Source organism: Ammospiza nelsoni, chromosome 2 (genome assembly GCF_027579445.1).
Source record: "Ammospiza nelsoni isolate bAmmNel1 chromosome 2, bAmmNel1.pri, whole genome shotgun sequence".
Taxonomy (NCBI): Eukaryota; Metazoa; Chordata; class Aves; order Passeriformes; family Passerellidae; genus Ammospiza; species Ammospiza nelsoni.
In genome coordinates, this window is record NC_080634.1 from 55,710,357 (window position 1) to 55,736,171 (window position 25,815).

A 25,815-nucleotide genomic window follows, 5' to 3' on the forward strand; every position below is an offset into this window, starting at 1 on the left:
AGTAACCTGCCTGTTCTGCATGTGTCTTTTGCAGGGAGGACCAAGTACCTGTTGAACTGGTTCAAAGGGGTGATATTATAAAAGTTGTTCCTGGTGGAAAGTTCCCAGTGGACGGAAAGGTCATTGACGGCAGTTCTATGGCAGATGAGTCTCTCATTACTGGTAACTTCCCTTGTCTTACACAAAGAAGTGAAATCTTCTGGAACTCTTTATTACAAGAAAAGAGAGCAGACCCAACCCAAACACTGCTGTCTGAATGCCACCTCCCACAGCCACAGGATGCTGTGTCTTAATGGATGCTGTGGCTTTGTAAGCTTGAATTAAAATCCTGCATCTGTGCACACCCTAAAAAATGGAAGGTTTTCCACTCAGTCTGGCCACTTACTAACCTACTGATAGGATAGGTAGAGTCATAACACTGTTGTCCTTATTCCAGTGATCTGGCTGGAGTTTCTCCTGGAATGTATTTGTAGAGGTGATACCTTCTCAGAAATAAGTTCTAAAGGATGGTGTGGAAGTCTTGATGAGATGCTGGAGTTTGTATGACAGGGCTCTCTCAATGAGCAAGGAGGGAGAAAGAAAGCCTAGAAATTTCATGTTTATTAAGGGTCACAGGACATTTTTACATCTTCTGAAATTTTAATTTCATTTTGTAAATATAGTAAGGATTCAATGCATTGTACAATTCTTACAAATAAAGTAAAAGATATAAAAATTTGCATTGGCATTGGATTACTTGTTCTAGTTGGGAACAGGGACTCTTTTAGCTTCAGGGAATCAGTTGTTATCACTACCACTAAAAATAGAGAAAATAAAGATGTTCTAGAGCTAGTATTCATGCAGAGGTAGCAGGAGAACAGGAGCTTTTCCACAGAAAAACTTTCTGGTCTTTGAAAACTCAGGGTCATGGAGATAAAAACAGATTTCTCAAACTCCCCTTGCTATACAAGGTGTTACTGGAGAAATTCCTGGAAGGACTTTTTCCAACCAATGTGTTCCTTGCCCTTTTGGGGGATGGTTTACTGAAAAGTTATGATCAAGGAAACATCATTTCCTTTGAAATTAATCCTATAAAAAGTTTTATAAAAATATAACACTACCTATCCCTGTCTTCACCAGTCAGAGATAGCCAGTATGTGATTTCTGGTCATTATTGCATAGCCTACTGATTTTGCTAATACAGAATGAGCTGTGTGCTAATGGATTATGCTTTTAGGGGTATTGGCTCATTTATTCTTACCTTTTCTTTCCAGGGGAACCTATGCCAGTCATAAAAAAGCCTGGGAGCACAGTGATTGCTGGTTCTATAAATACATATGGCTCACTTCTTGTTAATGCAACTCATGTTGGTAGTGATACCACTCTGGCACAGATTGTGAAATTGGTGGAAGAAGCTCAAATGTCAAAGGTAAAAATAATGGAGAAGAAAACCTTGATCCCAGCTTTTGATTGAATAATAAAAAGAATATATGTTTTGATACTTATATACTTCAGCAAACTGTGTTTTTCCAGAACTATTGTGTATTTTCATCAACTCTGCATATTTATGTGTTTCAACCACAAACATGCAAATAACTGGGTTTATTTTTTATAGGCACCTATCCAGCAACTGGCAGATAAATTTAGTGGATACTTTGTTCCATTTATCATCATCATTTCAACTGTGACATTGATAGCATGGATCACAATTGGTTTTGTAAACTTTGATATTATTAAAAAATATTTTCCTGTAAGTAGTTTTATTATTATAACTGGATTTTTGTGTTGGGATATCTTCCAATGTAATTAAGATGCTTTTTCTATGTGAGGTTTGATGCTATAATCACCCTGAGAGGAGCTCAGTTGGTTAGATAATAACGCCAAGTTTGTGGGTTCAATCCTTCTATGGGCCTTTTACTTTAAGAGTTGGACTTGATGATCCTTGTGAGTTCCTTCCAACCCAGAATATTCTGTAAATACTTCTGTTAAACATGGTGTTTTCTACACAGAGCAGATAATGATGCTATTTAAAATCTCTCTTCAGGTATAAATATATTTTTGCATTTACCCTTTAGTTCTGTGTGGGGTTCTTACAAATGGAAATTATTCACAGCATTTCTGGGCTAAACATTATCTATAGCTGCATTGCAAGGAGCTGAGCCATTCCTGTTATGTCTGAAATTTTTGTGGGCATTCCCGTTTCTGATGGCAGATAGTGGTTTTGGCTTGAGAAAGAAGCTGAGCTTCTGTTATCTTTAGGATGTGTATTTTCTATGCTCAGCAACTGGGGGAGAGTCTGTGTATCTGGAAATAGCATTCTCCTTTGCTAAGCTTTAAAGGAAATTCCCACAAGTTATGTGACATCCGGGAGACTCAGAGCAGAAACAAACATTTGTATGCTTGAGCAGCAAAAAATCTAGAAAATAAACAATTCATAACATTGACCTTTCTTTAGCATTACAGTAACAATAATAGATTGATTTCCTATACTGAAGTTTTCCAGATAAATGTGTTTCCTGAAATGACTGTGATTGATTGTACATCTATGTTATCTGCTGTCGGCATTCTTACATATCTTTCTTTCATTTTCCCCCCGTCTCTTCCTTCTTCTTGCAGAATCAGAGCAAAAACATTTCAAAAGCTGAAATAATACTGAGGTTTGCGTTTCAAACCTCAATCACTGTGCTGAGCATTGCATGCCCTTGCTCTTTAGGCCTGGCTACCCCCACAGCTGTAATGGTGGGCACAGGAGTGGCTGCACAGAATGGAATTCTCATCAAAGGTGGAAAACCCCTGGAAATGGCACATCAGGTTAATACAGTTCATTCTGTACTTTTGTAGCTTACCTAGATATTGCTATATGAAATATAATCATTCCCCAGGAAATTCTGCATGTTCAAAGAAAGATGGTGGAAAGTTGTTCCTTCTTTTTTTTTTTTGGTCCTTTTTTTTTTCTTTAATTGATTGCTGCTTATTGAGATTAAGAAGATAAAATGAACCTTCTTCAAAGTAGTCATAGCAAAGTGTTGAGAGCCAACATACCTTACAATCTCATGACTGTGAGTTTGATAATCCTCTTCATGGCAATCTTCTTCATGCTAATCCTCTTCTGCAAAAGAGCCAATAATCCACTGAGTTTTTTCTTTCCTCTGAGACCTTTCATGAAATGCATGTTGTTCATGATCTGCAGTTAAAAATTTTAAATGAAGGAAAAAAAAATTATTTGAAGTTGTTTTAGTGTATAGACAAAAAAGACAGAAGGGAGGCAGAAAAAAACCTTCAAAGACACAAAAATTATTCAAAGAGGAGGAAGAGGCTGAAGGAGAAAGAGGTTTGACATGTCCACAGCCACTGGAAAGAAAATGAATCAAAACCACACTGTGATGGGGTATATTAGACATATGCAGAACATTTTAAGGAAGGAGGATGGTAACAGCAAGTTAATCAGACTGATAATTCTTGTTATTACTTGATCACAAGTTTTTCCAAGGATCACAAGTTTTTCCAAGTCTCTTGGAAAATATAAAAAAGACTGCTAATTAAGGCGGGAAGTTTTTACTTTTTGGATCCAAGCAAGGCTATGGTCAGGGCTTTGAAAATTAGGTGACCTCTGTGATTCTGCAAGGTTGGTGTGTTGGTTAGTTGGATATGGAATAAGTGCCTACTTTGCTAAGTTTGTGGAGTTTGTGTTTCTTTCTGCTGTGTTTATTTTCAGGATTAGAATTTATTTTATCTTTGAGTTCCAGTCTATGTGGGGCTCTGTTTTTTGCTTCATTTCTGATTCCTCAAGACCCATTGGCCTGGCTGACAATTCATGGCTGAATTTGGTGAATAGCATGACATCAATTTTGCTTAGGTTATCGTTTCTTGAACTTCTTGCACCCTTTACATCTTCTTTATGACCAAAACACTTCCGGAGTACCCTTTCCTCAGTGTCATTGTTGATTAGAACTGCATTCAAAAAGCCCTCTTTGCATCACATACCTTGTGGTAAAAGTGATTAAGGTGCCATTATGTGACTCCTGCATGTGAATGCATGTTCTGTCCTTTGTGTATGCATCTCAGTCCTACACTGTTGCCTGGAATCCTGATATGGACACAGGATGATCTTGTAGCTTTATGAGGAATTAATAAGAAAGCATAAGGAGTTATCTGCTGTACAGATAATTCAAGGTATCTAGAGGAATCCCTGCTTCTGTAGATTTATTCTGTCTTTGTGTGGCTATAGTTAACTGTTCATTAAAGTCTTGACTGTATTTTTGTGCCATAAACATACCAGCACCCCTGCACTTGCAGGGTTTAGGCAGTAACTGTATTTCTTTCTTGCAGATCAAGACTGTGATGTTTGATAAAACTGGGACCATCACCTGTGGAGTTCCTAAAGTCATGAGGGTGCTTTTGATGGGAGACACAGGTGTGCTGCCCCTGAAGAAGGTGCTGGCTGTTGTTGGTACAGCAGAGGCCAGCAGCGAGCATCCTTTAGGAATGGCTGTCACTAAATACTGCAAAGAGGTACTTAGCCTTCCTATTTCATCCAGGGCCTGAAGGCATCAGTGAAAATGCAGCAATGTTGTATAAAATGATCAGGTTCCAGAGGAAAGAGCCTGCCTGAACAGTAACAGACTGGAAATCTGGGAGATTGCATGGTGGTGCAGCTTGCTCTGGACATTACCAGACAGTGTTTATCTAAGCTGTGCTTTTCTGGGAACAATGTGGAGTTCTGAAGGAAGATCTCGCTAAGTTTATCTTGAACTAAAGAGAAAATAAGGAATATATGCAGGAGGAATACTTATACTTAAAATAACATCATGAAGCAAATGTGTGTGATGACATTTATATTATCTGACTATAGTCACTTCTATTAGTCACTTGCTCATCTGAATAAATTAGCTTCAAAAGGCTTTGAAGCTTGAATATTAAACTGTAATATTTGCGAGTTTCACAAATGAATTGATCAATGACTCAAGTCTTTGTAAATTTTACATGTCCTCAGAGGTCATTTATATATGTCATGTGTTCCTCAAGCTTCAGGGAGAAGTAAAACACAAGTCACAGTGAAAATAGGAAGCCTATGTAAATAAACAATTTATGTCTGCTAAGAAAAATCATTAATTGATTTAGGGAAAAATAGTTTTAAAAATATATCAAATTTGCTAGATCTTTCAGTGATAAAATTTAGAAGTAAAAACATAAATTTAGAAGGAAAAAGAGAATTTAAGCAACAAACCAATTGCCTTTCCTGTGTTTTACATTTTTAATTTAAAATTTGTTTTAGTACCCTGACTGTTTTGTAGTCATCCCATGAAGAAGTTATTACTGGATCATGGCTTATATGAATTGTACTGCTATAACGTTGGCTGATGTTCTTACCTCCTGCCTTGTCATCCCTGTGTTTTAAGATCACAGAGAGCTACATGTAGTTCCAGCTTTCAGAGACAACCGAGAATAACTTATTTACAAATTAATATTTTCTCAAATTTTTTTGTAGCTTTTAGGGTCCTGATAATCCCTTTATCTCATCTTGAAGGTACTCACTGGTATCTCTCCCTAAGTCAACAGAAAAACCTAGTTTCCCTAACATCCAGACAGATCCCTCCAGGAATCAGATACAGTTTTTCACTGTACTCTTACATATCTACAAAAAGGTCTGATCCACCACAGGCAGATGTCTGTGAGGTTAATTAGAAGTTGCCTCATTTGTAAGCTGAGTGGCTTAATGTTGAAATATTTCTTTTTCATTCCTAGTCTTGGCTAAAGTAATGAACCACCAATCTAATTTTTTCATCCTTGAACTACCAGAAAAAGCTGTTCTTTGTGGTTTGCTGCTGCTAGGGCTGAGACCTGGCTGTGATCTGTATGGCTGCCCCTTTCTAGAAGTCTAAGCCACAGCACACCCAGAGCATCCTTATTTTTAGTTCTGTGCTACTGATACTCCAGGCTAGTTTTCAGTTGGTCAGTCATTGCCAAGGGGAGGAATGAGGCCTCTTTTTGGCAAGAGTTATCTAATGTTTGTACCCCACATGGGCAGCACAGATTGATGGTGGCCTCTGGTTACATCTTCAGGAGCTTGGCACTGAGAGCCTGGGATACTGCACCGACTTCCAGGCAGTCCCAGGCTGTGGTATCAGCTGCAAGGTCGGAGGAGTTGAGGCCGTCCTTGGCACAGCTGAGGAAGCTCCCAATAAGCTGGATGCTAACAGGACTGGGGACAGCAGTGCTCCTCTGGGAGATGATGGAGTTATCCCACTCTTGGAACCACAAGGTAAGTGATTATCTGCCCTGTGCTGCCCTTTGTGCCAGCTGCAATGTGGGGGAGAATGAACCAACAGCACTGACCACCTACCAAGCTATGTACAAAAGAAAGGTGGACATGGGGCAGAAGAAGGCAAAGAACAGGAGGGACAAAAATGTGCTTTAATGAAAATTGAAGCTCTCTCCACAACTCTTGATCTCTCTCTGCAATTCAGAAACTTAATTGAGAATTAGGTATAGTGATGAGTACTTGAAAATTCTATACAATACATGGACAATAAAGGCATACCCAGTAATGTTCCTTTTGGACAGAAAAATGGTCCAGCAGGCAGCAAAGTTTGCATTATCTTCCCATTTAAAGCAGTTGCTTTTAACATATATTATCTTACTGCAACTTTTACATCCTACTCTTAAGTTCCATATTAACTTGGACCTTTTGTCTCCTATTCATATACCTCTCAAAGCACTTAATTAAAAAAAAAAAAAACAAACTCAAACCTATACAGCAGATGCAAAACAAAATGTGCTATATCTGAAAACTTATTTTAGTGCCTGATAGCTTTGATTAGGCTAATAAAATTCAGGTGTGTTTCAGATTCTCTGGATGCCAATTTGCTATTTTGTAGTGTAGGAGAGAAAGAAAAGGTATTTAAAGCCTTCCTTAAGAAGCTCATCAGTTCTCTTCAGAAGGCTGTGGTGCTCTTGACCTTTATGAGAAAGCTCTTAGAAGAATTAAATAGAATGAGAACTTCAATCATCAGAACTGTGCCATTTGTGAATGGTGCTAATGTAATATTTTCTCACCTGCTTATATGGTTCTTGTGAAGTTGGATTGGATTCATAATGAGGTGCATTGTTTGTCAGAACTACACTACTTTTTTCTTGTCAAAAATAGCTTTTATATTTGAAAGTCATTAGTTGTGAGAACAAAGCAGGATGGCATTAACTAAATGTGTGTACTGTGCTTATTCAGAGAAACAATGCCAGCTGACAAAGGCAAACACGAGCAAGTGCTTCCATTAAGTCCATGACACAGTTTTGTGTGTAAAGAGGCACAGAGTGAATCTTGAAAGAGAAAACTTTTATCAGGCTGTCTTCAGGCAGTGCCTCCACCTAACTTGTCTTTCTCAAATATCTCTGCTTGTGTACACTGCTTTTGAGATGCTCATTTTTCTTTTTGTCTGTGCACAAAGGTCCATCAGCTTCTCAGAAATACTCGGTGTTGATTGGAAATCGTGAGTGGATGCGACGCAATGGCTTGAATATTGCAAATGATGTGAATGATGCAATGACAAACCATGAAATGAAAGGACAGACTGCCATACTAGTGGCTATAGATGGTAACTGCTCTTGCTTTGAGTGACTTAGCAAGTATGAGTCAATCCTACTGCAGAACAGATGAAAACAATCTGAAGCAGTTGATCGCTGGCTTAGTGTTAAGAAACTATTAATCTTTTAGTGCAGAACTGCTTGTGTACTGTGAAGTATCAAGGTGTTCTTAAAAGAAGCTTTTACCACTGAACAGTGTTTATAAGGTTTTGTTGTGTAGGTTTTTATTTAAGAATTAATTTCTGTACCCACTGTTGTCTAGGATCATTGTTCAAACAAGCAGTGCCAATATGGTGCCATGTCCAATTCTTAATTTATATCAGTTAAGGATCGTTTACCAACCTATCACAACACTGGTTTCAAAACATGCATAAATAAACATGCATGAATAAACATGGTGGCTCATTAGATCAGTCAAGTGAGTTTTGCCAGTGGGGTTCTGTTCTTTACCATGCAAAAAGAGATCCCAGACAATACATTGATATGAGAAATGATTACAATGGTGACAGATTGCCAGCACACCTGTGATCTTGAAATTAGGCTAATGATTCATTTACTGAACAAATATTCTTGGTGCCCCTAGAGAGCAGTTTTGAAAGGCATTTGCTTGTGAAGGAAGTATGGATGCACCTTTGAGCCAATGTACTGGAAGGCAGATGCAAGACTTCTCAATGAAAGTAATTAATTCTAGTAGAGATTCCACCCTGAAAGACTAGGAGACATAAAACCAGACTCTATATGCTTCCTCTTGGACGAGTGGCTTTAACATCTGACCTGAGCACAAATACCAACACTTTCTCTGACCAACTATCATATTTGTCCATGCCATAAAACATAGAAGTCAGGCTTGTTTAAAAGCTACTTTCCTCCTCATCTTCCTGATCCCTAAATATCTGAAACAGGGAAATGATAAGAAGAAGAGACCATAAGTGAGAGAGCTGCAGACACAAGTGTCAATGTGGCTCAGAATGTGTTATTTCACAAGCTGCCACAGTGGGATGGAGGGGGAGCTCTGTTCTCTTGGTGCCACTTTGCCTCCCACAGCTCTCTCTGACGGAGGATGTTTCCATTGGTGCAGGTGCGTTGTGTGGAATGATCGCCATAGCAGACACTGTCAAGCAGGAGGCAGCCCTTGCTGTGCACACGCTGCAGAGCATGGGAATAGACGTGGTGCTCATAACGGGGGACAACAGGAAAACTGCAAAAGCCATTGCTACTCAGGTATCTGCTTCTCTGTGGTTCAAAAAGCTACATGATGAGGTTCTGGAACTCCTGCTTGCCCCAGTGAATTTGAAGCAGGAGCTTCAGTTTCCCTGAAACTGTGGTTTCCCTGGATATATTAAATGAAGACAATTTTTTCTTGAACTGGATTGAAAATCAGGTCAAGTGCTATGGCACAGTAGAGGGCAGTGGCTATGTTAAGATCCCACTGTAGACATGCAGTCAGTACTTCTCCAGAGTAATGAAGTTTCTTGCAGTAATTGGTTGCTGAACTGAAGTCTCCTGTTTCCCTTCACTGAAAGGCAGGCCTCTTTGGTTAGTGATCGTTGAAGATCCAGTCCTGGTCAGTCAGGGAGTCCACAGTGTGGATTTTTCATTATCTTAAATGGTAACAAAACAATATGAATTATTGCTAAGAAGCATAGCAGTCTAAAGGAGGTTGGGTTCATATTTTTCCCCATGGCAAACTATAAATGAAAAGTCAGATTCTTACTCTACCTTGCTATGTTTCCACCCTCTCAATCTTCCTTTCCTTCTTTCCCTTTGTGTTGGTCTACTTCTAACCTCTTACCATGTGCCACTTCACTTTCCTCAGGTATCCCACCACACAGCTGACTCAGCCACCATTGTGCTATGCATGCTCTTCTGTGCTCTGAGGTCTGTTTTGTTTCTCCATGTGATGCTTTAATCCTCCTCCTTCTGGCTTTTACACTTTTGCTTTTGTGTTCAGTTATGATAAAGTGCTTTCCCAACCAATTTTCTTCATCAAGGAAAAAAGTTTTCAGAAACAAGCTTGAATTTATGGTTCCAGGAACAGAGATGAATGTTCTAAACAAGCTTATTTTGTGTCAGCCTACATTTTCATTGAATTTTTGGAACATTCTTTACAATGGAAAAAAAATATAAACAGTTTTTGAAACGTTTTAAAATGTTACTTTTTAAAAGGTTAAAAGAGAGCTTGTATCTTATATGTTGAAAAGCTGTTTCTGCCTGGTGAGGCAGCCAAACAAAGGGCATTATCCCAGCACTATTTAATATATTCATCTGTTTTTCTACTACAACAGTAGAGCCATTGCTAGCAACTCCACACAAGTTACTATGTGGATGGGTAGAAGCACTTAGCCAGCCATTTGCTTCATTTTTATAATTTCCCTGAGACCTGCACATACTTCTTGTCTCTGCGTTTCCTCTGCTGTAACTGCTTGATCATACATGGTTCGTGTGTTGCATTATCTGCTTGAAGGCTCTGCAGAGGGTTCTGCACAGCCTGGATTGATGGGCTGAGGCCAGGTGTGTGAGGTTCAAAAAGGTGAAGTATCAAGTCCTGCACTTGGGTCACAACAGCCCCTGCAGCCCTGCAGGCTGGGTGGGGGCAGAGGGGCTGAAAAGCTGCTCAGCAGAAAAGGACCTGGGGGTGCTGGTCAGTAGCAGCTGAACACGAGCCAGAGTGTGCCCAGGTAGCCAAGAAGGCCAGTGGCATCCTGGCCTGGATCAGCAATAGTGTGGCCAGCAGGACCAAGGGAAGTGGTGGAGTCACCTCTCCTGAAGGTATTTAAAAGACAAATCTTTATTGCTGGGGCAGTGGAGCTCCAGAAGTCATGCAGGGCTTGATGTGAAGGGCAGAGTATGGTTTGCCAGCGTCTCTGCTATAGGAGGGTGCTGTTATCAATCCTGTTCTTATGCCAAAGGTATGTTGCTCTTCAGTTTTCTGTGTAGCCTGCAAATGTTGACTTCACCAGAATCAGTTTGGTTGATATTCCTGTTTGCCCCTTCACCTAGAACACCAAAGGGCTCTGCCTTCCAGCATGAAGCGTGTCACCAACACGGGCTGTCTTTCTTTGTACGTAGGTTGGGATCAAAAAAGTCTTTGCAGAGGTTCTTCCTTCTCACAAGGTTGCAAAGGTCCAGGAGCTCCAAAATGGAAAGAAGAAGGTTGCAATGGTTGGTGATGGAGTCAACGATTCCCCTGCACTAGCCAAGGCTGATGTTGGAATTGCAATTGGAACGGGCACCGATGTTGCCATTGAAGCTGCAGATGTTGTTCTTATTCGAGTGAGCACTACAGTTTTGGCCTGTCCGCTTTTATCGCTCACACTCCTCATTTTGGTTTAGTTTTCTGAAGACTGCATGTGGAAAACTTTCAGTGCTCTTCTGTCTTGCAGAATGATTTGCTGGATGTAGTTGCCAGTATTCACTTATCCAAGAGAACAGTTCGAAGAATACGAATAAATCTGATTCTTGCCTTAATTTATAATCTTCTTGGAATACCCATAGCAGCAGGTATGTGACTGCAAGAGCTCAGCTTGTCAGACAGCAGCACAGTTGGTCTCTGTGGTGCCTCTTACAGGATTTGCTTACCTGCTCAAGGAACCAAAACCAAGTTCCTAGATTATTTAAAATTTGGTAGGAGGAGGGTGAAATTGATACACAATACATTCTTTTTTTTTTTTTTTTTTGCTTGCCTCTAAGGAAGAAATACTTCTAGATGAAATTAAAACTATGCTCTTACTTTATATAGTGATACTTGGGGATTAGTTCCTGTATATTCAAACCCAGCTCTAATCAGATGTGCCATCTTACTTTTGGGTGCTCCCTCTTTTATTTGCCCTTAATCACACATATTCTCTCCTACTGCTTGTAGTCTTTATGCCTCTGTCACACATTTTCTCATGCTCTAAATTCCCACTTAAAACTTACTTCAAGTATTCCTTGTTTTGTTTATGAGTAACTTCTCCCTCCTTTTCCTGTACTACTGCCACGTCTTTCTGTTTCCTTTGCTGTGTTTCATATGTGCAGAATACCTGGAAAGGACAAATAGTCTTGCCCTGTGGCTGCAGTCTTGTACCTGTATGGGTGCAATGGTCATCCCTTGCAATGGAAGGGACATGTTTAGTAATGAGTGAGTAAATACATATAATGAACCAGTTGTGTTTCTGGAGGTCTCAGCAGCTGTGTTGTAGACCTGCTGATCTGTTCTGTGCTATGCAGGGGTGGAAATGCCTGTGCTGGGATGAGCAGCTCTGGCTCATGTCCATGTGTTTTTTTCCCTAGGTGTGTTCATGCCTGTTGGTCTCGTGCTTCAGCCTTGGATGGGGTCAGCTGCAATGGCAGCTTCTTCTGTGTCTGTCCTGCTGTCTTCATTGCAGCTGAAATGGCAAGTTGTCTTGTGTTTATCAGCTGGGGAGCTGTGGCAGTACTGAGGCTGGGGCTCAAGTGAGACACCCTTTGGGCTTTCTACATCTAAAAGTCCCTGGAAGTCCATTAGCTTGGGATTGCTCTGTCTGATCCTTGGCTCCAAAAGAGACAGGTGTCACTATTATGAACTTACCTGGACTAAGAGAGTATGCAGTGTGCTTTAACTAGCAGCTAAAAGTGTGACTGGATGTCCCCTGGGACCATGTGGTGGAGATCTAGTTCAATACCAAGTAAAGTAATGATCAGGAGGTTTTGCTGTGAATATCAAGTGAACAACTAGTTGGAAAGATAATTCTCCATAAGGTAACAATAGATTTTTGAAAAAAAATATTTGTACCTGTTTGGTTATTATTTTTGTCTATTTAAGTTAGCCAGAGAGAAACAGGGAAGCAGTGTATTTATTCTTTTGCACCTTGCTGTAGATAAGGCATCTCTCTATTCTTTTGGAAGCAAACCAGTTTCTGATCTACAACAAGATTTTTCAAGTTCTATTCATTTTAACACTACATTTTTTGGGTACCCTTTTTGGCAGTTACAGTGGACATCTTCTTCTTAACAGCATAGAAAGCAAACACCTTTCAAGAATAAGACTTTTTATGGTGTCGGAAATTGATCCAAACCTTCACATATTTTTACTGTAGCTGGGGTCTCCTGTATGTTACAGTATAGTACGGTACAGTATAGTATAAACTAATGTTCCAAATATGGGAAATCTGTTCCTACATCATGTTTCTAATCCTGCAAATGCTCAATGAGATCACAATATAAATACAAATTACATACATACATGTCTGTTTGCAGAGTCAGCCCTACCACTACAGGATTTTCATCCTAAAAGGTTTCAGTGTATAGTTATCCAAAGGATGAGACATTTTTATAACAGGATTCCTTAATTTCTCCCATTTCTTTTGACCTTGTGCCAATTTCATTAAGTGTCACACACCATTTTAGGTAGATATTGAGAACCCCCTAAAAATATTTGGCTTCAGACTTATGGAAGCTCTCTTACAGTATACATTTTAGGACAATAATCTTTCTTGAAGCCTCAGATGAGGTGAATAGAGCTTCATGTTCCAAGGAACACAATGGTGCACATATATATATGTGAAGAAGACCACACATCCTTGCCATTTCTGGGATTTGACTTAGTATGCATTGAATCAGAAAGTGATTTTTGTGTGATTCAGTCCATTTACCTGCAATTGTCTTAGAAGGTATAGAACATTCTAATAATTCAGCAAACTCATGATGTTTATTAAAGAACCTCACTTTGAGAGCCCCTCTCTTTTATTATTTAAATGTTTTAAATCCATGTGATGAGTACTCTTAGCTATATAACACTGTGCCTGAAGTGCATGGAATCATAGAATAATCTGGGTTGGAAAAGACCTTTAAGATCATTAAGTCCACCCTTTAACCTGGCACCACCACTAAACCATGTCCCTAAATGCAACAGAAGAGTGCTCAATCAGTGGTATGTGGTCTTGAATGACTGAAAACTCAGATCAGAAACATCTTGAGGAGTGTTCTGCATTTCCCCATCATCCTCCCCTATCCTTCTGTGCTTGTCTTGGCTTGAGAGAATTGGCAGGCTCAAAATTCAAGTAGTAATAAAAATTACTATTCTGTAACTGATTTTTGAGACCCTTAAACCTCTAGGCACCACACATTTTAAATTAATTGTGAGCTATTAGATAGGAAATTTAATTTAAACATATATAATTAATCTATAAAGTTATTTTTTCTATATAAACACTTTCAATACATTTAGGTTATCAGAAGTTTCTGATTTGTTCCAGTGCCAGATGCTTCTACACATTGACCTCTTGTTGTAAATATCTTTTCTCTTTCTCTTTCTCAGTTACAAGAAGCCAGACACAGAAAGTTACGAAGCACAAGCTCAAGGCCGCATGAAGCCACTCACTCCTTCTCAAATCAGTGTTCACATTGGAATGGATGATAGGAGGAGGGACTCTTCCAAACCATCTCCTTGGGACCAGACAAGCCAAGTGTCCCTCTCCTCCTTGGCTTCAGACAGGCTGCCCAGATGCAATGGCTTCATCCAGGAGGAAGGGGGCAAGTGGTCATTGCTCATAAACGGGGCGGATGAGGAGCAGTACATCTGAAGGACTCTGAGTGCAGGGGGAAATGTTCCTCCTCCCCAGCCAGGGAAGGCACTGACTTATTTCATCAGCAGCTTCAGTGTTGTAAGTGAAGTATTCCTTCAGCTCGTAAGGCAATTGCAGCTCAGCTCAGCGTTGGGTTCTATGGATTGTGGATTTTTTCAGGTCACCAGTTATTTCTGGTTATGGAAATAATCTGTGCCACTGTAATGAACTGGCTTGTTTGCACACAGCATTTAGTGAAATAATGTAAAATTGTAATTTGCAGAGTCTGAAAGAGTTTCTCTGTGACTCTTTGCTAGGAACCAAATTTCATACTTTTCACTCTTTCAAACTTCATTACTTCAACACAATACAGAGTATTTTCAGAGCTGCCAAATATTAATTTGTGACTAAATGAAATTAGCAATGGCATAAAGAACTCTGTGGTCAGAATTTGAATTTTTACACAGAATTCTAACTAATCATGTCACTGTGAGAACACTTTGTATTTAGGATTCATGGAATATCCTGGGACCAAAAATGCTTTGTTATCTCACCTGCTTCAACTCTCTGAAAGGTCTTTATCAAAGATTTTCACTGCTTTGAGGTATTGCATACTTTTGATGTACATTTCTACTGCTCTCTTTGATTTTCTCTTTTGCTCCATATGAGCCCCTTTCCCCTTTTTCTTGCACAAGAGATCTTCTATGAGTTATCATTATGTTTACAGATATTCCTGTTTGGGACACCTCCTTTAAGTCACCAGGAACCTTTCCATTCCAATTGAAATCCATAAAGCAGAACAGTTCCTGGTCCCAGTTATCCAAGATACCTTGCTGGACCCCAGGGAGCTCCTCAGAGTTGGGCAGTTGTCTGTCTCTTTCCTCTGACAGAGTGAAGAATTTATGCCAGTGTGAGCAAAGGTGGTATTTACCTTGGCATGACTGAGCAGAACTAGCACTGGTGTGACTCCAGTGTAGCTGAACAGGGTGAGATTATTGCATAACTTAACCCCAGCTTGCTGGTTGCTTAAAATGCAGCTGGAAGTTTAAATTATAAAGGTGAAAAAATGGCCCTAAAGTGGGCTTCTATTTGCAATCATATGAATAAATGACAGGACCTGAACTAAGAAAATTTGTAATTTAAAGTTGTATTTATTTTTTGCATTGGTTTTAGTTCCCCTCTTTACTTCAATGAGAAATCAAAGTACTGGACACCCGTTTTTTTGCTTTAACATCTTTACCAAAGCTTGCAGTAACTTCATCCCTGTGGATGTCAGATTCACCCTTTAACACTTTTTAGAGTCAGGACAGTAGGAATCAACAGCTTTGGTGCACAGTTCCTGAGCACTGTGTTGTCCAGCTGTGGGACTCTGATGTAAGCAGAGTTTTATAGTCAAATTTAGAAACTGAAAGAAGAGGAAATACTTTGCTAAACAACATGAAATAATTACTTCTTTTCATTGATTGAAATATAGAACTGTTTCTAACACGGGTTCAAATCCTGCTTCTCCTAATGTAAAAATGAAAAACAAGTCAGAGAGAAAAAGAATTGCTCTTAAAACATTGGATGAGTCTTCCCATTTTGTCAGCACTGTCTTAAATATAATTACAAATCAGTTTTAAAACTCTCTATAAGTAGAGATTACTTTCACAGCACACACACTTTGCAAACATGCCTTAGGTGCATGTCCCCATGGGAAAGAGGGTCTGAAGTTTTACTATTCTGTATTTTCTTACCAGTCCTTACAGTAAAAATGTGCTTTGGTTTTAAAAAAAAAAAAAAATTAAACAGATGACTGTGTATCTTTTTTTTTCTTTTTTTTTTTTTTTTTTTTTTAATTTAGGGGTTCAGAATAAAAAGGGCATAAAGAGAGATTGTTGGATTGCAGGGTACATATGCACAAGGTTTTGTGACTGCTTTGTGATCTGTTTTAGGCAGGATATTTAGGAGGGAAAAAGAGGCAGTGTTGTTTCATGTTGAGACAGGTGAGGTTGCCAATATGTTAAAGAGAAATAGGATTCAAAATCATCTTGGGGAATTGGACAGAACCAGGAAACTTTGCAAACAGAACAGAGAGGAATTAAAGGCCAACATAGCTGAAAAAGGTCAGGTAGTTGTCTGGCATTCATTTTGTGACCCATTCTAACAACACAGTGATCCTACAAAAGGGAGATAAACATAGAAAGGTATAAAGATTGAATCACCCATATGACAAAATACCTCATTCTGTTCTGCTCTGGAGAGGCATCAGCTGAAATAGCAGGCCTAGTTTTATATGTCATGCTTGTTAGGAAAAAACAGTTCAGAGAAGAGCAATGAGATTTAACAGAAATCTAGAAAACGTGAGAATGTAAGTATATGAGAATGAGAAATAGAAGATTGATGGAATTTGAGTAATTTTACTTACAGAATACCATAAGGAAATACAAGTGTCAAGATAGAAAGAGAACAATTTGTTCCTTTCATCTTTTCAGTGTCTTTTATGTTCATGATGAATAGAACAAGAAAATAATAGGCTTATTTAACCAAAGAATATTTAGATTAGTCACTAGGGAGGAACTATGTAACAGGAAAGATTGTGGAGCACTGGAAGATGTTTCGGAGAGGGTCTCTTCAGATGGCAATCAGGCGCATATTTGGTGATAATGTGTTAGTCAGAGGTGAATCCTCCCGTGGGGCAGGCAGCTGCCCTACACCAGCTCCTGACCTTCTCCCCAGATGGGCTTTCTCTTTTTTCTCTGAAAGTAGTATGAAACAAAAATTATTGGAGTAGAGGACTGACCACACTATCCTGTTTTCAAGAAGTGCTGAAGAACCTGACTTATTTCATACTTGAAATGAACTGGATAAGTTTTGCTCATTATATTTGCATAATGTCTTAGGCTTTAAATGGCTGTGAAACTTGCATAAATCCTGGAATCATAGAATGGTGAGGGTTGAAATGGTTCTTAGAATTCATCTAGTCCAAGTCTCCAACTCTCCAGGGACACCTCCCACTAGACTGGGTTACTCAGAGCTCCATCCAACCTGTCTTTGAACAGGGATGGGGGCATCCACAACTTCTCTGGGCAGCCTGTGCTGTGCCTCACCACCCTCACAGTAAAGAATTTCTTCCTAATATTTAATGCAAACCTACTCTCTGTCAGTTTGAAGCCATACCCCTTGTCTAATCACTACATGCCCTTGTCAAAAGTCCTTCTCCAGCTCTCTCTTAGCCCCATTTAGGCCCTGGAAGGAGCTCTAAGGTCTCCTTGGAACCTTCTTTTCTCCAGGCTGAACAGCCCCAACTCTCTCAGCCTGCCTTCATGGCAGAGGCTCTCCAGCCCTCTGATCAGCTTCATGCCCTCCTCTGTAGCTGTTCCAGCAGGTCCACGTCCTTCTTGTGCTGGGGGCCCCAGAGCTGGGTGCAGCACTCCAGGAGGGGTCTCAGAGTGGGGCAGAGAGGCAGAATTCCCTTTCCCCTTCTGGTCATGCTGCTCTGGATGCAGCCCAGGATATGGCTGGCTTTCTGGGCTGCAAGCACACATTGCTGGGTCATGTTAAACTTCTCATCAACCAACACCTCCAAGGCAAAAATGTCTATGAGAAAGTTAGAATAGTTATACATAGTCAAGAAAAAGAAATAGAGGTGACAGTCCTAACACTTGTGGTCATGTGCTCTTGTTAAACTTGAGCTCCTGGTGCACACCCAGTCTCACTGAGGGGGGGTGTATGAGGTGGAGCTCAGTGTTTGCATGTCTGCATGCAATGTAATTGCAAACTGTCCTTGTCCCCACCGGGCCCAGTGCCTGCAGCCCCAGCAGGGTGAGGTCCTGCCCCGCGCTGCTGCCTGTGCTGGCCCTGCAGCAAAAGAGCTGGAGGAAGGTGCCTGAGAGGATGGACTCGTGGACTCCCTAAGCTCAGTGCCCGAGGTGCTAGCAGTGTGCCACACTTGTCCTCTTTCCTTGGACTGAGTATTTTTTTGGATAATACAATATGGAGCAACTTTTCAAATCCCAGTTTTGTTCTTAGGTGTCTGCATTGTGCATGTTCTCCCAGCACGACTCAGTTGCTGCCTCTCTGATGGTAAGTGTTGATACACCTGATGATTTACAGGGGACATCCAGTTATTTTGCCCTGGGAAAACTTTGTGAGTCTTTTGTTGTAACTTTTAAATTCTTTTTTAATGAACACAGAAGACATCAAATGAATCAGATCTTTGACTTCCCTGTTATTTTCAGTGCAATAGCTCAGGAATACTGTTACCTGTTAAGTTTTTCAGTTGTTTTTCTTCTCTTGTTATAGTTTGCCACACAATTTTTTGGTGCCCTAAGTTCACAGGAAAGAAATTATTCCATTTAATTTCCTCCTCCTTTCCCCTTTTTTTCAAGCAAATAAGCTGTCTGATTTCTATCTGAGCTGATTACAACCTTTCTCTGACTAAGTACTCATTCAACAATTATATTTTCTCTAAATGCACTTGTGTGTGAAGAAAAAGAATGAGTAGGTGGTGAAATTATACAATGGTGTGCAGGGATGTGAAATCAGATAATACCGAAATGTCGGATTTAATATCCTCTACTAAGATGCCAACAGCAAGCCTGTTGGTTTTCAGTGGGGAATGGTTTGAGAGTCACAACAAAAGAAGTGGTGAAGCACAAAACATCCTGCTCACATGTGAGTCCCAGACAGACACAGGCACAGGAGGAGACAGATTAACTCCTCTTCTTGTCTCGAGTTAAAAGCACCAAGGCTTTGCAGGCAAAGCCACAGCACACCCACAGGCTCTCTGTGCAATGATCTGGTTTTCATGACTGATTTACCTTCATGCTTAAAATGATGATTTCTGAAGTCTCCCCTGGTGCTGCAGGCGAAGGTGCAGGGATGTGGCAGGGGGAGGTGTGTGTTGTTTTCCCCCCAGGTGGAGGTGTGTCCCCAGGGAGGTGTGTGCTGGTCGGTGCTGAGCAGTTCTGTGCTCTGGGGGGAGGTCTGGGTCTGGGGCTGTGCCACTCAGCAGCCAGACCTCACCTCGTGGGGCACCAGGAGATGTCACTGCACGTCCAGTACAAGCCTCAGAAACCCCTTAATCTGCAAAGCGTCAGAACATCTGGTTACTAGCAAGGGGAAAAATATTAAGGGATAGTTTAATTCATGTCTAAAATTTTGGTCTGACAATATTATACAGTCCGGGAAGAGATTTTAGGCTAGTGTGTGTTTGCCTTGAACTCTGAATTGGTACTTTGATGCTTAAGTAAGTCTTGAGTTGCCCAGATGTGTCTGCTGAAATTGCTTCCTTTTTCCTTTGACAAGCTGAGATGCAAGGAGAAAAGCCATGCTGCAGGAAGCCAAAGCAAGGTGCCAGCATCCTCAGGACAAACCTGCACCTTGTGGTGCGAGTTTGAACTCCCCAATTTAGGGGAGCTGAGGGGGCAAGACTGCTTGGTTGGTGGGGTTGTGTTTTAAGTAGACCTTAGGGGAAGTCACAGCACCCCTTGGCTTTCCTGCAGCATCAACCTCTGTGGGCTGAGGCACGTGTCACCCACGAGCAGGATGCAGCAGGTTGCACTCCGACAGCGCTCACCTCCACCACACCCAGCTCACTCCGGCAGCACTGGCAAAATTTTACTCACCTGTCTGTGTGTTCCAGCCATGGAACAGTGCCAGTGTGCAGTGCCAGTCTCTGAGAGACTCTCCAGAATCCTTGCAGAAAGGGTTAATTTTATTTTAAGATACCTCTGCATTGCAGTTGCAAATCTGAGCGGCTGGGAGCAACCTGCTGAACAGGAAAGGGCTCATTAAATACATACTGTCACTGATTTATAAGAGAGTGCAGAGACAATATAATTACAGTAATTATGTCAGAATCTTGCTGCAGAGTTGCCATTTGTGTTGGGAGTTTTATCCTCTCACTACGGCAGGAGGATTTAAAAACCTCATACATCTGCCAATATATTTGTGCCACAACTAACTTATTCAGAAGCTTTTGTTTGATTATTCTCTCTACAGATCACAGAGCTTTTTAAGTGTATCATCATCTTAGGGATGAACAAGAGGTAGGCAAGGCATTTGGGTAGTGTGCTGCTGTCTTCATGTCCATGGGGGAGGCAAATTTGGGCTTTAAAGAGGACCTGGCCAACACTACTCTGGCCAAGGCCACATTACGAAGGGAAAATTTAAAACTGCAGCTCATAAGAAGCTGGAGGTGGTTTGTGTGGAAGATGCCTCTGCTGGTGCAGGTACCTACAGGTGGAAAAGGTAGGCTGATAAAGTCCGTGTGTGTAAGGTGAGGTGTAAGCTCCTCTCTGGACATGCTCCAGCACCTCAATGTCCTTCTTGTAGTGAGGGGCCCAGAACTGGACACAAAATTTGAGGTGTGGCTTTACCAGTGCCAAGTACAGGGGCAGAGTCCCTGCCCTGGTCCTGCTGGCCCCACCACTGCTGATCCAGGCCAGCATGTCACTGGCCTTCTTGGCCCCCTGGGCACACTCTGGCTCATGTTCAGCTGCTGCTGACCAGCACCACCAGGTCCCTTTCCTCTGGACATCTTTCCAGACACTCTTCCCTCAGCCTGTAGCCCTGCAAGGGGTTGTTGTGACCCAAATGCAGGGCTGAGAGAAACTAGGACATGAAGGTTGCTTTTATAGGGAGGGGGCACCTGGATTTTCAGGCCACCAGCGCACTTCGCTGGAGGATCTCAGAAAGTGGAAAGCCTCAGTCATTCAGAGGGATGCCAAGCTCTGACCAGCACTCACCACAGCCTACAGATGGGGGCAGGAGCACCCCAAAACCTGCAAGTCCAAGGTAGGTTTCACACAGCACCTCTGCACTGAAAGTGATCAGGGCTCCTTTCCCCAAGGAAACCATTGACCAGTTATTAATGGTTACACAAACAACTTTACAAACTTAAATAGAAGGGAGGAATGGAATTTGGCAGAAAGTTCTCCCTTCTGAACACACCAAGCTGTAGGAAAAGGTCCTCTTGCCTAAACAACAAGCAGGTTGGACAAACATAAGCAGAAAAATAGGTATGCTCTCAGATGTCTTTAAAGTAACGAGAAAAGCAACTTTGCTTGGAAAGTTTGGTTCCAGGATCTTAGGCCAGAGAGGGCAGGGGATGGGGGGAAAACAAGGCTGATCCCAAAGCAGCTTCACTATTCTCCTCCTTTGAAAAATGTTGAATTCTGTGGAACACATCACTGATTTGTTAATGCTGTCGTTGCTGTTAATGTTGTTAAATAACTCCCTGTGCAGTTATTAGCTCTAAGTCCTATATGAGCCCTAAGATGAAGTTGCTTTACAGCAATAACACATCAAGCCACTTCCACAAGGAAAGCTTTTATTGCATTTTAGGCACAGCTGAGCTAAGGCACAGGTGAAGTGACCTGAGTGGGGTCTGACCCCAGAAAAACAAGGGTGTTTTGCATTTCAGCTCTCTCTTCATCACAATCTTGCTTTGTTCTCCTGATTGCCTGGCTTGTTTGTAAAAAAACGCAAAAGCCACCAATAAAATAAAAATTGAATATCAGAAAACAAACTTCTAGCTTCATAATAACAAGTGAACAAAAACACGACTTGCCAACAGACAGATTATTGGTCTCTGATTCAGACATGTATGACTGTTTTCCCAACATCTTCTTCACCATCCCCATTCTCACCAGCTCTTCTGTCATGTTCAGCGTCTTGTATGAGTGAGTCAGAAAAGAAACCTGCTGGAAATCCCTGTAACAAGAGACCTGAAGAGTAATGAAAGGAGCAGGTTTAGTGTTCTGCCAAGGTGAGTGTACTTGTGCATCACATTTACCCATCTGCACTGACGACAGCACTTCCTCTGCCTGCTCTCTGTCTGCTTGCTTCTTTATCAGTCAAATTACACATTTAGGAGTGGCAGTGGGTGTGATGAGGATCACAGCACTTACACCAGCATTAACACTCTCCCTGTTTAATTTACTGTGCTCTACACACACACATCCAGTGAACAGCCACAGTGTTTTTGCAATGCATGCACTGGCTTCAGCAAAAAAAAAAAAATAATAATACATAAGAATCAAAACCACCAGAGACAGAAATGGCTTTTTAAATTTTTCTTTGATCTGGTGAGTTGTTCAGACAGATGCTGAGGCACAGAGCAAGCCACTAGACTCCAAAACTTTTGTCTACCACTCACCCTGCCATCTATTCCCCAGTAGCAACCTGTGATCAAGCAGTTCTCCCAACCTCAGTTTATTGCTGCTCTTGCAGGTGGTTGTAGTGCCAAACCCATTATACCCTCTCGTTTATTTAATCTGTGACCAGTCATGACAGCACAACTTACAGCCCTGCACGCCCCTGTACTTACATCTCTTTTTCTACCTGGGCTTAAAAAATATTAGGCAGTCCCTCTTGCACAGGTTTCTTTCTATTTTGCTTTTCTTTCCATCCTGTTTTCCTCACTAAACAAGTTATTTCAGACATTTTTCAAAAACCCCATTTTCATTCACTTAATTAATATTTTCAAGTTCTGGTTTAGACTTTCCCACTGTATGGAAGTCTTTAATCTTAGTATTAAAATACTAGTGCAGGATTGAAATGATACTGTTTGCAGAATGAATGGAAAATTCAAGTGTGAGAAGTGACTGCAAAGGGCAGTATCTGTCTGGTTTTGTGAATAAGATGATACTGCTCTTAAACTGCTGGTAAAGCTTTTTCATTGCTTCAGTAAAGACCCAGCACCCATTTCCCTCTGGCTTCATTAGCATTTGGCTGAATCCTAGTTGCTTTTGAAAATAATTAATTGCAGTAAAACTATCTTTTTTAGTATTATTCAGCCCCAACTATATTTACCACAAAAGCAATTACCAGGGAGATGGGAGATGGTTCTCCACTCAGAAAGACTGATTTGACTACAGGAAGAGCCAGGAATCCAAATTTCCCATGGCCTCAGAATGCATTTCAGCCATCCTGTCTTTCTGCCCACATCAGATATGCTGTTCCCACCATCACTGGTCCAGTGGCAAGGATCACGTGGCACCATGTTGGGAATGTGCATTTCCTGTCACATATGGGAATGCTCTGCTTGTTGCTGCCTCCAGAAGCTGGGAATTGGAAAGAGGTCACCTTTTCTCCATGTCACTTCATTGTGAAGAAAGTTTTGATGTGAAAGAGCAAAGTGCTAAGAGCACACAGTGGTGGGAGCAATGAGGTTCACAGAGCCACAGAATTGTTGAGGTTGAGAGGGACCTCTGGATGTCATCTGGGCCACCTCCTGTGCTCAAGCAGGGCCACCTAGACCCAACTGCCCAGGACCATTTCCAGACAGCTTTTGAAAACTGGCAGCCTATGTCAGTGCTTGGTGACCCCCACAGTGGCAGCTTCCTGATGTTCAGGGGGAAATTTCTGTGTTTCAGTTTGTGCCCATGGCCTCTGGTCCTCACACTGGGCACCAATGGAAAGAGCCAGGCTGTGTCCTCTTTGCACCCTCCTTTCAGGTATTTATACACATTGATGAGATCCCCTCTTCTCTTCTCTTCTCTTCTCTTCTCTTCTCTTCTCTTCTCTTCTCTTCTCTTCTCTTCTCTTCTCTTCTCTTCTCTTCTCTTCTCTTCTCTTCTCTTCTCTTCTCTTCTCTCTTCTCTTCTCTTCTCTTCTCTTCTCTTCTCTTCTCTTCTCTTCTCTTCTCTTCTCTTCTCTTCTCTTCTCTTCTCTTCTCTTCTCTTCTCACAGCTCTCTGAGCATTTCCTCATAGGAGAGGTGCACCACAACCTTCATCACCTTCATGGCCCTTTGTTGGAGTCTCTCTTGTACTGGAGAGTCCAGGACTGGACCCAGCATTGCAGGAGTGGCTTCACCAGAGCTGAGCAGAGAGGAAGGATCACCTCCCTCAATTTGTTGGCAACACCTCTCCTAATGCAGCCCAGGACACCATTCACTTTCTCTGCCTTAAGTGCACATTGCTGGGTTATGATCAACTTGGTGTCCCCCAGGACCCCCAGGTGCTTTTCTGCCAAGCTGCTTCCCTGATGGATAGCCCTCAGCATGGACTGGGGATTGTTCTTCTCCAGGTGTGGGACTTTGCACTTCTTGTTGAACTTTATGGCCTACCTTCCAGCCCATTTCCCCAGCCGTGTGCCCAACCTGGCACTCCCTGGGTGCCAGCACAACCCTCTGGTGTTTCAGCCACCTCTGCCTGTTTGTCATCAGCAAACCTGCTGTGGGTGCACTCTGCCCCATCACCCAGGTAAGCCCTTAGCAGACTCAGTTTAGTGACACAGACTTGGGGATCTCAGGTCTTCCCAGCACACTCAGAGGACTCTCTTCTACCAGAGACACTGCTCCCTGAAATGTTGGTGATCCTAGCTGTATTAATATTCTCCAGATATTTTGTCAAACTCACTTAATAATAATAATAAAAGACAATGCTGATTACAACTTTATTAGAGAGATCCCTTTCTCCAGCTCCTTGTAGGCTGTAGCTGCTGTTTAAAAGCAGCAAGAGGGTTATTTTGTCTCTCACTGCTGTTTCCTTCTGGCTGTTTCTGGAGAATGGGAGGACAGCCATACCATGGATGATCTCTACCACTGATTGCAGTTGCAGTGCTGGACATTTAGAGGCCATGATTACAGCACAACAGAGTTGCTCAGTGAGTTAAACTGGCAGGGTACATTTTCATTACCAACATTAATTGATAAACAAGGAGGACAGAATTACTGATGGCATCTAACACAAGAAATACTGGCATCAAATAGGTTATTTAGAATGTATAATAAACCAAATTATGAGAATTTACTGGTGTCAGTGTCTGTTTCTTCCATGTGAACCCATAAATTTGGTTTGGTATTGCTGAGAGTGGGAATGCTTTTGCTGAGGCAGTAATAAACCCTAAGCTCCTGCAAGACTCTAATAAAAGCCTGTCTAGCAGTGCAGCAGTGAGAAACTGGGACTGCTGCATACCCAGGCTGCCCAGCAAGGCCCTGGGGCAGCCACCAGCAGGCTGCTGCTGCCAAGAATTTCTTGTGTTTCTTGTGTTCACTGTCCTTGTGCAGCAGTGCCTCATGCCAGCCCTTGGACTGGTGTGGAAAGGTCAGAAAGAGCCCTTTGGAGCAGGCACACAGCAGTGCACAACAGAGCATGAGGCTGCATGGATGCTCCCTTCTCCACCTGCTTTGCCCTGGCATTTTCTTTTTGTGGCTGTACCTTGGAGCTTGTTGTGGTATTGGTGTCCCTTGTAGAAATCATCCTTTAGCATGGGAAGATTTTCACAGAAACGTGACCTAAAAATCAGGCAGGACCTCTTTGATGAGTTTGCAGGTACTAAAATATTTCTAGTCCCTTAGAAATGGCTGGCTGACTGGCACTCAGCACAAAACCCTGCAGAAGACCTTGGCTAAAGGGGAATTCAGGTTGCCTCTGGTTTAAACATTAAACATTATGTTTAGGGCCACGTACTTCACACCTCTGAAGAGACTTGGAAAGGGCTAGCATTTAAAACTAAATTTCTGAAAATTAAGCAATGCTGACCACTTAAAGAAAGTGAATACTGTTCACAAGAATGCAGCTAGCTTCTTTTGATGCCTCCTGAATTTTGTAGTAGTGGAGACTAGAACTTCACCTGTGCCCCTCAGGGCTTTACAGATCTTTTTCATTCGTGTCTCCTCTCACCTCTTTTTCAGGCTGAGCTGTCCAGGACCTGTCCCACATTTTCTGTTCCCTGGCTGCTTGGATTCACCATCTGCCCACCCGTGACTCCCCCTTTGCCCTGGCTGGGGCTTTCCTCAC

General features: G+C 41.7%; 1 protein-coding gene across 1 annotated transcript in view; it reads left to right on the top strand.

The window, feature by feature from the left end:
- The window catches only part of ATP7B (ATPase copper transporting beta), a 31,875-nt gene extending 16,038 nt beyond the window's left edge, over window positions 1-15,837 (top strand). The window contains exons 10-22 of the mRNA XM_059493389.1: window positions 35-162; window positions 1,254-1,408; window positions 1,595-1,729; window positions 2,596-2,790; window positions 4,309-4,491; window positions 6,043-6,193; window positions 7,207-7,241; window positions 7,442-7,571; window positions 8,639-8,781; window positions 10,630-10,833; window positions 10,944-11,061; window positions 11,833-11,935; window positions 13,838-15,837. Of these exons, the coding sequence (XP_059349372.1) occupies window positions 35-162; window positions 1,254-1,408; window positions 1,595-1,729; window positions 2,596-2,790; window positions 4,309-4,491; window positions 6,043-6,193; window positions 7,207-7,241; window positions 7,442-7,571; window positions 8,639-8,781; window positions 10,630-10,833; window positions 10,944-11,061; window positions 11,833-11,935; window positions 13,838-14,102 (1,945 nt within the window). The 3' untranslated portion in view covers window positions 14,103-15,837. The remainder of the gene's footprint in view (window positions 1-34; window positions 163-1,253; window positions 1,409-1,594; window positions 1,730-2,595; window positions 2,791-4,308; window positions 4,492-6,042; window positions 6,194-7,206; window positions 7,242-7,441; window positions 7,572-8,638; window positions 8,782-10,629; window positions 10,834-10,943; window positions 11,062-11,832; window positions 11,936-13,837) is intronic.
- Window positions 15,838-25,815: the final 9,978 nt, after the last annotated feature.